Source organism: Malaclemys terrapin, chromosome 2 (genome assembly GCF_027887155.1).
Source record: "Malaclemys terrapin pileata isolate rMalTer1 chromosome 2, rMalTer1.hap1, whole genome shotgun sequence".
NCBI lineage: Eukaryota > Metazoa > Chordata > Testudines > Emydidae > Malaclemys > Malaclemys terrapin.
The window spans coordinates 87,692,448-87,706,635 of record NC_071506.1 but is presented as its reverse complement, the minus strand read 5'-3'; the positions used below and the strand labels follow the sequence as shown (position 1 = coordinate 87,706,635).

General features: G+C 51.1%; 1 protein-coding gene across 1 annotated transcript in view; it reads right to left on the bottom strand.

Annotated features, from left to right (window-relative positions):
- Positions 1-13,622, bottom strand: part of NDUFV2 (NADH:ubiquinone oxidoreductase core subunit V2) — a 38,531-nt gene extending 24,909 nt beyond the window's left edge. Inside the window, exons 1-2 of the mRNA XM_054018386.1 lie at positions 13,481-13,622; positions 7,445-7,510 (exon numbers count right to left, since the gene is read on the bottom strand). Coding sequence (XP_053874361.1) covers positions 7,445-7,510; positions 13,481-13,522 — 108 coding nt within the window. The 5' untranslated portion in view covers positions 13,523-13,622. The remainder of the gene's footprint in view (positions 1-7,444; positions 7,511-13,480) is intronic.
- Between the last annotated feature and the right edge of the window lie 566 nt (positions 13,623-14,188).

The following is a 14,188-nucleotide window of genomic DNA, read 5'->3' as shown; positions in this document are numbered from 1 at the left end:
GACTACTTTTAGCCAATTTTTAAAAAATGAGTATATTTAAGTTGGTCATGTCCCTTTTAATTTCTCAAAATGGTGCGGGCCAAAGAATGCAAATAAGCACTTTCCTTCATCACATACACACTACATGTGTATATTGCCCACTGACATGCCAGCCTGGTGAGGAGGGCTTTAGACTAGGTTCAAAGGAGGCAGGTAACAAAAGCCCACAGGTAGGTATAAAAAAGGGTGATCTCAATACAGAGCTAGACATTAAGAGAGGGGAATAGAAAACTACAATAGACACTTAGGAGCAACAAGATACAAAATGGTGGGGGAAATCTACTCTACATTTCAGACATCTATGCACAAATGCATGGAGTACGGGGAATAAACAGGAAGAACTGGATATATTAGTCCATAAGCTAAATTATGACTTAATTGCCATCACAGAGACCGAATGGAATAAATCTCATGATCGGAATATTGATATAAAAGGGTACAGCTTGTTCAGGAAGGACTGGCGGGGAAAAAACAGAAGGCATTACATTATACATCAAGAATATGTACACATGTTCTAAAGTCAAGAAGGAGATGAGAGGCAGACTAACTGAGTGTGCCTGGACGAAAATTAAAATGGGGGTGAAAACAGACCCTACCATGCAGGGCCAGCTTTAGCAGGTGTGGGGCCTCACACCGGGACACGAATTGTCTCGTGCCCCTGCACCCCTCGCCCACTCCCTGCCCCATTGGATCCCTCCCCAAATCCCTGCCCTGGCTCCGCCCCCAGCCCCACCCCTCCCTGCCCCATTGGATCCCTCCACAAATCCCTGCCCCCTCACTGCCCCATTGGATCCCTCCACAAATCCCCGCACTGGCCCCGTGTCTTCCCCAAGCACGCCGCATTCCTCCTCCGCATCCCTCCCTCCCAGACTTGCGCTGATCAGCTGTATGGCGGCGCAAGTGCTGGAGGGAAGGGGGAGAAGCAGGACAGGGTTTTTTTTTTTTTCTTCGCTCCACCGGCAGCCCCGGACGTTGTGGGGCCCCATTCCGGGGAATCAGCTGAATCGTCTTAAACCCGGCCCTGCTACCAGGACATTGACCCTACTACACACCACCAAACCAGGAGGAGGTAGACAAGGCATTTCTAGAACAAATAAATATCCAAAACATAAAACCTGGTAGTAATGGGGGACTTTAACTACCCGAACATCTATTGGAAAAGTAACATGGCAAAAACAAAATGTCCAATAAGTCCTGGACTATACTAGGGACAACTTTTTGTTTCAGAAGGTGGAGGAAGCAATCAAGGGGATTTTAGACTTGATTCCGACTACCAGGGAGGAACTGGTTGTGAATCTGAAGGTTGAAAGCAAGTTGATTGAAAGTGATCATGAAATTATAGATTTCACAATTCTAAGGAAAGAAAGGAGTGAAAGCAGCAAAATAAGGACAATGGACTTTTTAAAAAAGCAGCTTTTAAACTAGCTCAGGGAACTGCCAGGTAAGGTAAAGAAGAGTTCAGGAGAGCTGGCAGTTTCTCAAGAGACAATATTAGAAGTGCAACAGCAAACAGAACCATGGCCCTCTGAACAATGAGTCCACACTATCTTCTACAAACGATTTGCCTGCAACCCCCAGCATGTCCTCAAACTTCTCCTATATCCCAAGCTCCGAAGCTCAAACAGCTGGATCTGTGCAAGAGGCTAACAGGCAACCAGAACACCCTACAGATCCAAACATTACTCCCCTTCCTGCTCAGTCCAAACAACAAACGTACATGTGTAACAGTAACTCAAATCCAGTTGTAGCTATACCAACCTCACCCCTAACACCTAATATGCCACCTGCCATTTCCCCTGCAGTCCAAGCACCCCATGTAGCTCCCTCAAATTCAGCAGCAGCCACGACACAAGAAAAGTCTCTCTCTCACAAGGGAACAAGTGTATGCACCACTGAAAATGCTGAAGACTGCAAAGTTACGAGGCCAGAAAAGGCGCTTATACTTGGGTTCCTGGCAGGATCCAGAGAGAATCATTGCTAAGAGCAAGGCAACATCATTCAGATTAAATTAGTGAGCATACAGGAGTCACACCAAAAGTCAATGGCACTGGAAGCATCACCTTGTTAGTGGATACAGTCTTCGAAATAAACTGCATTCCTGGCCGTGGACCCAGCTCAAGAAGTACAAAACGATACCTAATGTTTCCTAAAAGATTCAGTAACAACAAACTGTGGACCAAATCAGGCATAGAATCAGGCAGCACATATAGTGTGTGTCAACTGTTCAAAATGGCATTCATATGTCAGTTTCTTTACTTTCCAGAACACGAATTGTGGCTATCCAAACTAACTGGGTTATCTGATTGCAACATGAAGATGGTGCCGAACTGACAAAGATTTTTTTTTTTTTTAAGGAAGGGGGAAAAGGTTAACATTTGTTCTGTGATTCAATATGCCAGAAATAAAGACTACAACTGAAAGTTTGCTTCCCAGGTTTGGAGCAGTTCAATTCCAAGCACTGGGGAAAAGGACAATTGTAGAATCACAGTTTACCATTAAACAAAGGCATAGATTTTATTGCAGAAATATTTACATTGACTATATGGGTTTAGTTTAAATATGGACACTTGCACACTACAATATTTGCAGTTATTCCTATAATTTGATTGCAGTAAATCTAACTACTGCAGGTGGTAGATGTCCAGAATCTAATAGCACCCACGCTATATTTGGCTTGTCTTTGACAGGATCATAGGGGAATTTGAGAAGCTGTGTTAACTCTACTGTACTGTGGGGGGAAAAAACAAAAAAAAGCAAACTATCCCGACGCAAAAGAAAGGTAGAAACACTAGTAAGAGGCCAATACAGCTCCATCAGGGAGCTCTTTAATGGCTTGAAAATCAAAAAGGAATCACTACAAAACAACAGCACAAGCATAACAGGGACAAAATCAGAAGGCTAAAGCACAGAATGAGTTACACCTAGCAAGGGACAAAAAAGGCAATAAGAGGAGGTTCTGTAAATACATTAGAAGCTAGAGAAAGGTGAAGGAAAGTGTAGATCCTCTATTTATCAGGGAAGGAAAGCTAATAATGGACAACTCAAAAAGGCTGACATGTTTAATGCCTGCTTTGTTTCAGTCCTCACTAAAAAGGTTAATTGTAATCACATATTTACCACAATTAATATTAACAATAAGGGGGGGAAAGGAACACAAGCCAAAATAAGGAAAGAACGGGTTAAAGAATATTTAGATAAGTTAGACGTATTCAAATCAGCAGCACCTGGTACTTAAGGAACTAGCTAAAACGCTAGCAGAACTGTTAGCAATTATCTTTGAGAACGCATGAAGGACCAGTGAGATCCCAGAGGACTGGAGAAGGGCAAACATGGTACCTATCTTTAAAAAGCTGGGGGGGGGGGAGGGGGGGGAGAGAGAAAGATCCAGGGAATTATAGACCAGTCAGCCTAATTTTGATACCTGGAAAATACTGGCAATCAATTTGTAAGCACCTAGAGGACGATAGGGTTATAAGATATAGCTAACATTGATTTGCCAAGAACAAATCATGCCAACCCAACCCGGTTTCCTTCTTTGACAGGGTTATTGGCCTAGCGGATAGCAAGGAAGCAGTAAATGTGATACATCTTGATTTTAGTAAGGCTTTTGGCACAGTCCCCACATGACTTTCTCACAGGCAAGCTACAGAAATGTGGTCTAGATGAAGTTACAAAAAAAATGGTTGAAAGACCGTACTCAAAGAGTAATTATCAATGGTTCACTGTTACATTGGGAGGACGTATCTAGTGGGGTTCTCAGGGGGTCAATCCTGGGTCTGATACTATTCAGTTGTTTCATTAATGATTTGGTAATGGAGTGGAGAGTACGCTTATAAAATCTGTGGATGACACCAAGCTCAGAGGGATTGCAAGCATCTTGGAAGACAAGATTCGAATTCAAAACAAACTCTGACAAATTGGAGAATTGGTCTGAAATCAACAAGATAAAATTCAGTAGACAATGCCAAGTACTTCACTCAGGAAGGGAAAAAAAAAAATCTACAAAATGGGGAATAAGTGGCTAACTGGGTGCACTGCTGAAAACAATCTGAGGGTCACAGTAATCACAAATTAAAAAATGAAACAACAATGCGATGCCATTGCGAAAAGGCTAATATTCTGGGGTGTATTAACATGAGTGTCATATGTGAGTCACGGGAGGTAACTGTCCCATTCTGCTCGGCACTAAAGATGCCTCAGCCTGAGTACAGTGTCCAATTCTGGGCACCACACTTTAGGAAAGATGGGGACAAATTGCAGTCTCTCTAAAAGAGAACAACTAAAATGGTGCAAGGTTTAGAAAACCCGATCTATGAGGAAAGGTTAAAAAAACTGTGCATGTTTAGTTTTGAGAAAAAAAGACTGAGGTGGGACAGTCTTCAAGTAAGGACTGTTTATAAAAAGGATTGTGATGAACTGTTCTCCACGTCCACTGAAGATAGGACAAGTAGTAATATGCTTAATCTGCAGCAAGGGAGATTGAGGTTAGAGATTAGGGAAAAATACTAAATATAAAGATAGTTAAGCACTAGAATAGGCTTCTAAGGGAGGCTGTGGAATCCCCACCACTGAAGGTTTTTAAAAACAGGTTAGACAAACACCTATCAAGGATGGTCTAGATCTACTTGGTCCTGCCTCCACACAGGGAGGCTGGACATGCTGACATCTGAAGGTCCCTTCCAGCCCTACATTTCTGTGATTCTAGGTACTTGAAATGTGACAAGTAGTACAAAATAAGCAAGAAAAAAAATCTAAATAAAAATGCACATGAAAAGACAAAGCAAACCATCTACACTGAAACTGGCATCAAAACAGAACCACCACATTGGAAGGAAAGTTAGTGTTGCTCCATAGTAAACCCCCTTCAGCTCCAAGCAGGCTTTATTGACCTTCAACACCACAAAGCAAAAGGCAGGAAAAGAGGATGGAGACTAGTGATATTCCAAGAACATGATTACTTAAAACTGTGTATAGTTTTCTCTGTACAAATCAGGCAGCCAATAAGACATCCACCTTCTGATGGTATTAAAACACCCAATATTGATTAAGAACTCAAAAAAAGTTTAACCTCAAACCAGTCAGAGCAATTGACCAATTATCTATTACGGAGATTCTCAAACTGTGGTCCGTGGACCACCAGTGGTCTGCGAGCTCCATTCAGATGGTCTGTGAATAGTTCCCTCTAAGGTGCACGCCTGGGCGGCCGCACATAAAAGAATGAAGGGCCACCCACCTAATTACTGGAACTGCACAGGTGTGGCTCCACTAATTAGATGCCTGGACCCTGGAGAAGTTGAGGTGGTGGCCTTGGGGAAAATAGTGGGCAGGTAGGAGGGGGAAGTGGGGTGAGAAGAGGGGGTGGGGGGAATTTGAGACATGCACAGCTGCGGCAGCCAGAGAAAGAGAAGGCCCTCCTTCCCAGCCCCAGCTCGGGGGCTGCAGCTGCCAGGGAAGAGAGGGCACGTCCATCGCTTTAGAAAGGTAAGACTACTGATATTAAAATATGAGTTGTGTGCTTTTATTTGTAGAACAAAAAAACGTTAATTATTAAGGTTGTTTTTTTTAAATATAGTGCTTTTATCCAAAGCGCTTTGCAATAGTTAGCGAACAGTACAAACAACATTTCAAAAGATCATTAAGTGGTCCACCGAGACTCTCAGCAATTTTCAAGTGGTCCGCAAAAAGAAAAGTTTGAGAACCACTCATCTATTAGATAAGCTCCCAATTTGTCCTTAAACACCTCATCAGTGGTTTTCAATCTTCTTTCATTTGCACACCCCTAAAAAATTTCTAATGGAAATACAGACCTCTTTGGAAATCTTATACATAGTCTACAGACCCTCAGGGGTCCATGGACCATAGGCTGAAAACTACAGCTCTATGTTAATTAAAGCCTGAAAGTTATAGCTCAAAAAGCCATTGCGTAACTGAGGCAAACAAGTATATAAAATTGTATCCAAGATTCAAAGCTACTGTGAGAAAAAAGGAGCATTAAAGGACAGCAAATATTATCAAACAACTAATAAGACACAGATCCCCCAGGTTGCTATAAATTAAATTCAAATGGTGACAGATCTTGAGGATGGTTTTTTTGTTAAATTTTCCAAGCCAATTGGCTCTACACCACAGGCCTTGGCATCCCTGAAATTGTCCTCAGAACCTTCTGTGTGTGCCAGGAAACGGGAGCTTGTAGCTGGCTTTTGCAGCTTATCTCCCTGGCTTCCCAGGCTCTCAGCTGCTGACCTGTTCTTGAGGCCTGATAGCCTTCTTCCTCTCCCCCCCTCCCGGCCCCATCTTTGGGCATCAGCTCTCACTGCCTAGGTCTCCAACCCCTTCCTGCCTCACTTCATGGAAAAGTGCAGAGAGCATGAACTGTAATCCAATTAACTCTCCCTTCGGGGAACAGCTGAAGAGAAAGAGACTGCTGCAGGGAGACCAAACAAAATGCTGGGAGCCTGGCTGCAGCAAAAGGTGAATTTTGTGGCAGAAATGCTGAATTCCACTGCATCTTGAAAAAATGCTAATTGTGCAGCCTTGGAACTACAGAGCTCACAAGGCCATGAAGGATAGGAATAGGGCAGATCACACCCCTCACAGCAGTTCTCTTCAGATTCCGGCAGATGGCACTGATTCATGTGCCCCAGTTCGCATTTGAGATGCTTGCAACTATAATTACTACTATATATATTTGTATTGCATTTGTGACTAAAGGCCCCAGTCATGGATCCTCATTGTTCTGGGAACCACACAAACATGGGCTAGAAACATTTTTAAAATTAAAGGTTAAATTCTGGATCTCAGCTCAATGGCAAAGTGAGTTCTGTGGCAAATTCAGTAGTAGTGGAATCAATGACTACACGGGACCATGTCTAAAACCTTCCTTCTCAAAGAAATCCTCATGTTCGGAGCAAAACTAACTATTCTCCAAAACCTCTTTAGAAAATGGCTGAATTGTTTTTGTTTAAAACTTTAACAGTGAAAGTTTGGTAAAGTTATAACCAAATGAAAACACTCTTGCATCTGAAGAAGTGAGGTTCTTACCCACGAAAGCTTATGCTCCCAGTACTTCTGTTAGTCTCAAAGGTGCCACAGGACCCTCTGTTGCTTTTTACAAATGAAAACAGAGGTTTATGAAGTCAAGTGTTAAGCAACCTCACTTAAGGATTTAAAATTATTTAAGATAGGGAAGAGATAGCAAGGGGGAGGGGGGAGGACAGATTTTCACCCCCCCCAGAGCAGGGAGTTCTACTGAAAAATAAGTTTCCTTGTAAGTTTCTACTAAGGTCTGAAAGAACTGTTCTTGCCAATCAAAAGTTCATGTGTGAATAAAAACCATATTTCATCCAACCTTCAACTTTAACTTATTCATTCATTCATGTTTTCAGTATCTAGAAAAATTTCTTACCAGAAACAAGGCTCCTCCACCTCCACTGCGCACAGCTGTTTTATGCAAGTAGCGGATCTGTCTCACCTTTAAACAACATTTTGAAAGTATTAAAAACTATAGGCAAAAATGTATGTGCTTAATTGCTATACACTGCTTTCAGTAAGAGTTTGATTTCTATATCAATCATAATAAAACACAACCAAAAGATGGAGTGGCTTATTATTTGACGAGGCAAAGTGGAGAATATTAAAGGCCTCTCCTGATATCAGGAATATCTTTGTTTATTTAACCCACCTTGGTCACTGCAGATCAAATTAGAAAGTAAACCCTGTCATCTCAAAGCCAGAATTTTACATAACTCTTCTCACGTGTAAGCACATATCAGCCAATGTACTAAATAATTTACTGCCACAACACACACTTTATAAATATACATCAGCCATATATGTTTTACAATGTATGCATAAGCTACTGTTTCAAATCTAATGCATTTAGGGAAGTTTGGAAATCCCATTAGGTGCCTATCCACATCTTTAGACACATCTTTGTAAATCTGGCCCTGGCCCGGTGTACCTTTTTCAAAAAATAAAACCTCAAAGTATCAGAGTTAGAAGTATTAGATTAGACTTTTTAAATCAGTTTGACCTAACTCTTTGATTGGTAAGCGAGAGACCATAGTAAGGGAATTAGAAGGATTATTAACCTATGTTTAGTCTTAGGTACAAGAGAACTGCATTGTTAGCAGCAACATTTGACAAAGATTTTTCCTAGTAGGAAAAAACCTTCTATTTTCCAAACTTAAGTCTTAATAACCCAAGATACATATCAAGTATTCATTTCCTTAAAACTAGCCTTTTCCAGTTTGAAAGTAGAGACAGGAACTTTATAGCTCACTGATCTTAAACAAACATATAGGGAGTCACAAATTTGGCAATGTCAAGTCTGCTGAAGATCAGAGAGAGAACAAAGACATCTCCCATGTGTCTGTCATGAGGGGCTAAAAAAAAGACTACACACTATCAGTCATTTTTTATAGCAAATGTAGATTCATAGATTATAGGACTGGAAGGGACCTCGAGAGGTCATCGAGTCCAGTCCCCTGCCCGCATGGCAGGACCAAATACTGCCTAGACCATCCCTGATAGACATTTATCTAACCTACTCTTAAATATCTCCAGAGACGGAGAGTAGGTTAGATAAATGTCTATTAGGGATGGTCTAGGCAGTATTTGGTCACATGTAGATGTGTACAGATGAACAGTATTCTGCCTCAAGGGATATACGAACCATAAACACAAGTGATCAAAAATACAATACTCAAAAGAAAAACAAATCAACCAACGATCACTGTAGTTATATCACACATGACAGAAATCATAACTAAGAAGCGTGTGCACAGCCCCTATACACCCACCTCCACCGTATCCCCAGAGCCCCTCCCCACTGAACCCCTCCTCCTCCTCCTCCTCCTCCATCTCCCCAGAGCCCCTCCCCACTGAACCCCTCCTCCTCCTCCATCTCCCCAGAGCCCCTCCCCACTGAACCCCTCCTCCTCCTCCATATCCCCAGAGCCCCAACTCCTGAATCCCTCCTCCATCTCCCCAGAGCCCCTCCCCACTGAACCCCTCCTCCTCCTCCTCCATCTCCCCAGAGCCCCTCCCCACTGAACCCCTCCTCCTCCTCCTCCATCTCCCCAGAGCCCCTCCCCACTGAACCCCTCCTCCTCCTCCTCCATCTCCCCAGAGCCCCTCCCCACTGAACCCCTCCTCCTCCTCCTCCATCTCCCCAGAGCCCCTCCCCACTGAACCCCTCCTCCTCCTCCTCCATCTCCCCAGAGCCCCTCCCCACTGAACCCCTCCTCCTCCATCTCCCCAGAGCCCCTCCCCACTGAACCCCTCCTCCTCCTCCTCCTCCATCTCCCCAGAGCCCCTCCCCACTGAACCCCTCCTCCTCCTCCTCCTCCTCCATCTCCATCTCCCCAGAGCCCCACCCCACTGAACCCCTCCTCCTCCTCCTCCTCCATCTCCCCAGAGCCCCTCCCCACTGAACCCCTCCTCCTCCTCCTCCTCCATCTCCCCAGAGCCCCTCCCCACTGAACCCCTCCTCCTCCTCCATCTCCCCAGAGCCCCTCCCCACTGAACCCCTCCTCCTCCTCCATCTCCCCAGAGCCCCTCCCCACTGAACCCCTCCTCCTCCTCCATCTCCCCAGAGCCCCTCCCCACTGAACCCCTCCTCCTCCTCCATCTCCCCAGAGCCCCTCCCCACTGAACCCCTCCTCCTCCTCCTCCTCCATCTCCCCAGAGCCCCTCCCCACTGAACCCCTCCTCCTCCTCCATCTCCCCAGAGCCCCTCCCCACTGAACCCCTCCTCCTCCTCCATCTCCCCAGAGCCCCTCCCCACTGAACCCCTCCTCCTCCTCCTCCTCCATCTCCCCAGAGCCCCTCCCCACTGAACCCCTCCTCCTCCTCCATCTCCCCAGAGCCCCTCCCCACTGAACCCCTCCTCCTCCTCCTCCTCCATCTCCCCAGAGCCCCTCACCACTGAACCCCTCCTCCTCCTCCATCTCCCCAGAGCCCCACACCACTGAACCCCTCCTCCATCTCCCCAGAGCCCCTCCCCACTGAACCCCTCCTCCTCCTCCTCCTCCATCTCCCCAGAGCCCCTCACCACTGAACCCCTCCTCCTCCTCCATCTCCCCAGAGCCCCTCCCCACTGAACCCCTCCTCCTCCTCCATCTCCCCTGAGCCCCTCACCACTGAACCCCTCCTCCTCCTCCTCCTCCATCTCCCCAGAGCCCCTCCCCACTGAACCCCTCCTCCTCCTCCATCTCCCCAGAGCCCCTCCCCACTGAACCCCTCCTCCTCCTCCATCTCCCCCGAGCCCCTCCCCACTGAACCCCTCCTCCTCCTCCTCCTCCATCTCCCCAGAGCCCCTCCCCACTGAACCCCTCCTCCTCCTCCATCTCCCCAGAGCCCCTCCCCACTGAACCCCTCCTCCTCCTCCATCTCCCCAGAGCCCCTCCCCACTGAACCCCTCCTCCTCCTCCATCTCCCCAGAGCCCCTCCCCACTGAACCCCTCCTCCTCCTCCTCCTCCATCTCCCCAGAACCCCTCCCCACTGAACCCCTCCTCCTCCTCCTCCTCCATCTCCCCAGAGCCCCTCCCCACTGAACCCCTCCTCCTCCTCCTCCTCCATCTCCCCAGAGCCCCTCACCACTGAACCCCTCCTCCTCCTCCATCTCCCCAGAGCCCCACACCACTGAACCCCTCCTCCATCTCCCCAGAGCCCCTCCCCACTGAACCCCTCCTCCTCCTCCTCCTCCATCTCCCCAGAGCCCCTCACCACTGAACCCCTCCTCCTCCTCCATCTCCCCAGAGCCCCTCCCCACTGAACCCCTCCTCCTCCTCCATCTCCCCCGAGCCCCTCACCACTGAACCCCTCCTCCTCCTCCTCCTCCATCTCCCCAGAGCCCCTCCCCACTGAACCCCTCCTCCTCCTCCATCTCCCCAGAGCCCCTCCCCACTGAACCCCTCCTCCTCCTCCATCTCCCCCGAGCCCCTCCCCACTGAACCCCTCCTCCTCCTCCTCCTCCATCTCCCCAGAGCCCCTCCCCACTGAACTCCTCCTCCTCCTCCATCTCCCCAGAGCCCCTCCCCACTGAACCCCTCCTCCTCCTCCATCTCCCCAGAGCCCCTCCCCACTGAACCCCTCCTCCTCCTCCATCTCCCCAGAGCCCCTCCCCACTGAACCCCTCCTCCTCCTCCATCTCCCCAGAGCCCCTCCCCACTGAACCCCTCCTCCTCCTCCTCCTCCATCTCCCCAGAGCCCCTCCCCACTGAACCCCTCCTCCTCCTCCTCCTCCATCTCCCCAGAGCCCCTCCCCACTGAACCCCTCCTCCTCCTCCTCCTCCATCTCCCCAGAGCCCCTCCCCACTGAACCCCTCCTCCTCCTCCTCCTCCATCTCCCCAGAGCCCCTCCCCACTGAACCCCTCCTCCTCCTCCTCCTCCATCTCCCCAGAGCCCCTCCCCACTGAACCCCTCCTCCTCCTCCTCCTCCATCTCCCCAGAGCCCCTCCCCACTGAACCCCTCCTCCTCCTCCTCCTCCATCTCCCCAGAGCCCCTCCCCACTGAACCCCTCCTCCTCCTCCTCCTCCATCTCCCCAGAGCCCCTCCCCACTGAACCCCTCCTCCTCCTCCTCCTCCATCTCCCCAGAGCCCCTCCCCACTGAACCCCTCCTCCTCCTCCTCCTCCATCTCCCCAGAGCCCCTCCCCACTGAACCCCTCCTCCTCCTCCTCCTCCATCTCCCCAGAGCCCCTCCCCACTGAACCCCTCCTCCTCCTCCTCCTCCATCTCCCCAGAGCCCCTCCCCACTGAACCCCTCCTCCTCCTCCTCCTCCATCTCCCCAGAGCCCCTCCCCACTGAACCCCTCCTCCTCCTCCTCCTCCTCCATCTCCCCAGAGCCCCTCCCCACTGAACCCCTCCTCCTCCTCCTCCCCACTGAACCCCTCCTCCTCCTCCTCCTCCTCCATCTCCCCAGAGCCCCTCCCCACTGAACCCCTCCTCCTCCTCCTCCATCTCCCCAGAGCCCCTCCCCACTGAACCCCTCCTCCTCCTCCTCCATCTCCCCAGAGCCCCTCCCCACTGAACCCCTCCTCCTCCTCCTCCATCTCCCCAGAGCCCCTCCCCACTGAACCCCTCCTCCTCCTCCTCCATCTCCCCAGAGCCCCTCCCCACTGAACCCCTCCTCCTCCTCCTCCTCCTCCATCTCCCCAGAGCCCCTCCCCACTGAACCCCTCCTCCTCCTCCTCCTCCTCCATCTCCCCAGAGCCCCTCCCCACTGAACCCCTCCTCCTCCTCCTCCTCCATCTCCCCAGAGCCCCTCCCCACTGAACCCCTCCTCCTCCTCCTCCTCCTCCATCTCCCCAGAGCCCCTCCCCACTGAACCCCTCCTCCTCCTCCTCCATCTCCCCAGAGCCCCTCCCCACTGAACCCCTCCTCCTCCTCCATCTCCCCAGAGCCCCTCCCCACTGAACCCCTCCTCCTCCTCCATCTCCCCAGAGCCCCTCCCCACTGAACCCCTCCTCCTCCTCCATCTCCCCAGAGCCCCTCCCCACTGAACCCCTCCTCCTCCTCCTCCATCTCCCCAGAGCCCCTCCCCACTGAACCCCTCCTCCTCCTCCTCCATCTCCCCAGAGCCCCTCCCCACTGAACCCCTCCTCCTCCATCTCCCCAGAGCCCCTCCCCACTGAACCCCTCCTCCTCCTCCTCCTCCTCCATCTCCCCAGAGCCCCTCCCCACTGAACCCCTCCTCCTCCTCCTCCTCCTCCATCTCCCCAGAGCCCCTCCCCACTGAACCCCTCCTCCTCCTCCTCCTCCATCTCCCCAGAGCCCCTCCCCACTGAACCCCTCCTCCTCCTCCTCCTCCTCCATCTCCCCAGAGCCCCTCCCCACTGAACCCCTCCTCCTCCTCCTCCTCCTCCTCCATCTCCCCAGAGCCCCTCCCCACTGAACCCCTCCTCCTCCTCCTCCTCCTCCATCTCCCCAGAGCCCCTCCCCACTGAACCCCTCCTCCTCCTCCTCCTCCATCTCCCCAGAGCCCCTCCCCACTGAACCCCTCCTCCTCCTCCTCCTCCTCCATCTCCCCAGAGCCCCTCCCCACTGAACCCCTCCTCCTCCTCCTCCTCCTCCATCTCCCCAGAGCCCCTCCCCACTGAACCCCTCCTCCTCCTCCTCCATCTCCCCAGAGCCCCTCCCCACTGAACCCCTCCTCCTCCTCCATATCCCCAGAGCCCCTCCCCACTGAACCCCTCCTCCTCCATATCCCCCGAGCCCCTCCTCCTGAATCCCCCTCCTCTCCTGACTTTAATGGGGGGAGGACCGCCCCTTTCTGTGGGGCGGGCGGTGACATGGGCCGGGCTCCCAGGGAGCTGAAGGCCGCTGTGCCCTTGCCTGCTGCCTCGGGCCCGTCTCTACCAGGGACGCCGTCTCTCGCCGCGGCGCCTTGAAGGAGGGGGGGGGGAAGCGGCGCCTCGGCCGCGGGTTTCCTTACCGACTGCGCGGCAGCGGCGCGAACAGGAGCAACGAGGAACATGACGCCAGCCCCCCGTCCTGCAGGCCACAGCCCCCCTCACTGTAGCCGCCACCAGGAGCCCACGCGCCTCCTCCCTTTCCGCTCCCTCCCACTCGGCCGTCGCCGTCGGCATTAGCGCGGGAGCGCGCACGCCTCGCGTTCGGGGGCCGCGCGCTGATGCCGACGGGGCCGCGCGGGGAGAGGAAGGAAGGAAGGAACGCGCTCCACGACAGAGTCTCCTGCGCGCGCCGGCCCCTCTCTCGCGGGGCTGGGTGGGAGCGTGACGTGAGGGCAGCAGCTCGGGATCAGGAGCGATATGAACCCTTAGCGATACCTCAGGCCCCGCGCACGGGGGTGCTGGGTGACTGCCCGGCCTCGCTGTGGGGCGCAGCACCGTGCGCCCCAGCCCTGTGCCCTGTAGCTACCAGGGAGGGAAATGTTAGGCTCACAAGCATTGCCCACGGGGAGCAAAGGCAAAACACCTATTTGTTCCCTCGCACTGGCACCTCTGCTGCCAATGAAAAAGATTCCCAAATCTCATTATTTTTAAACTAATCTTATTACCTTCTGGGGGGGAGGGGCAGTGCTTAATTTGTGGCAGAGCAGAGTCCCGGCACCTCTAGCCCTGGCAGTTCGTGATAGCCCCGGCACCTCTGGGCTTGCCAAGTCAGATTATGAAAGATTTAA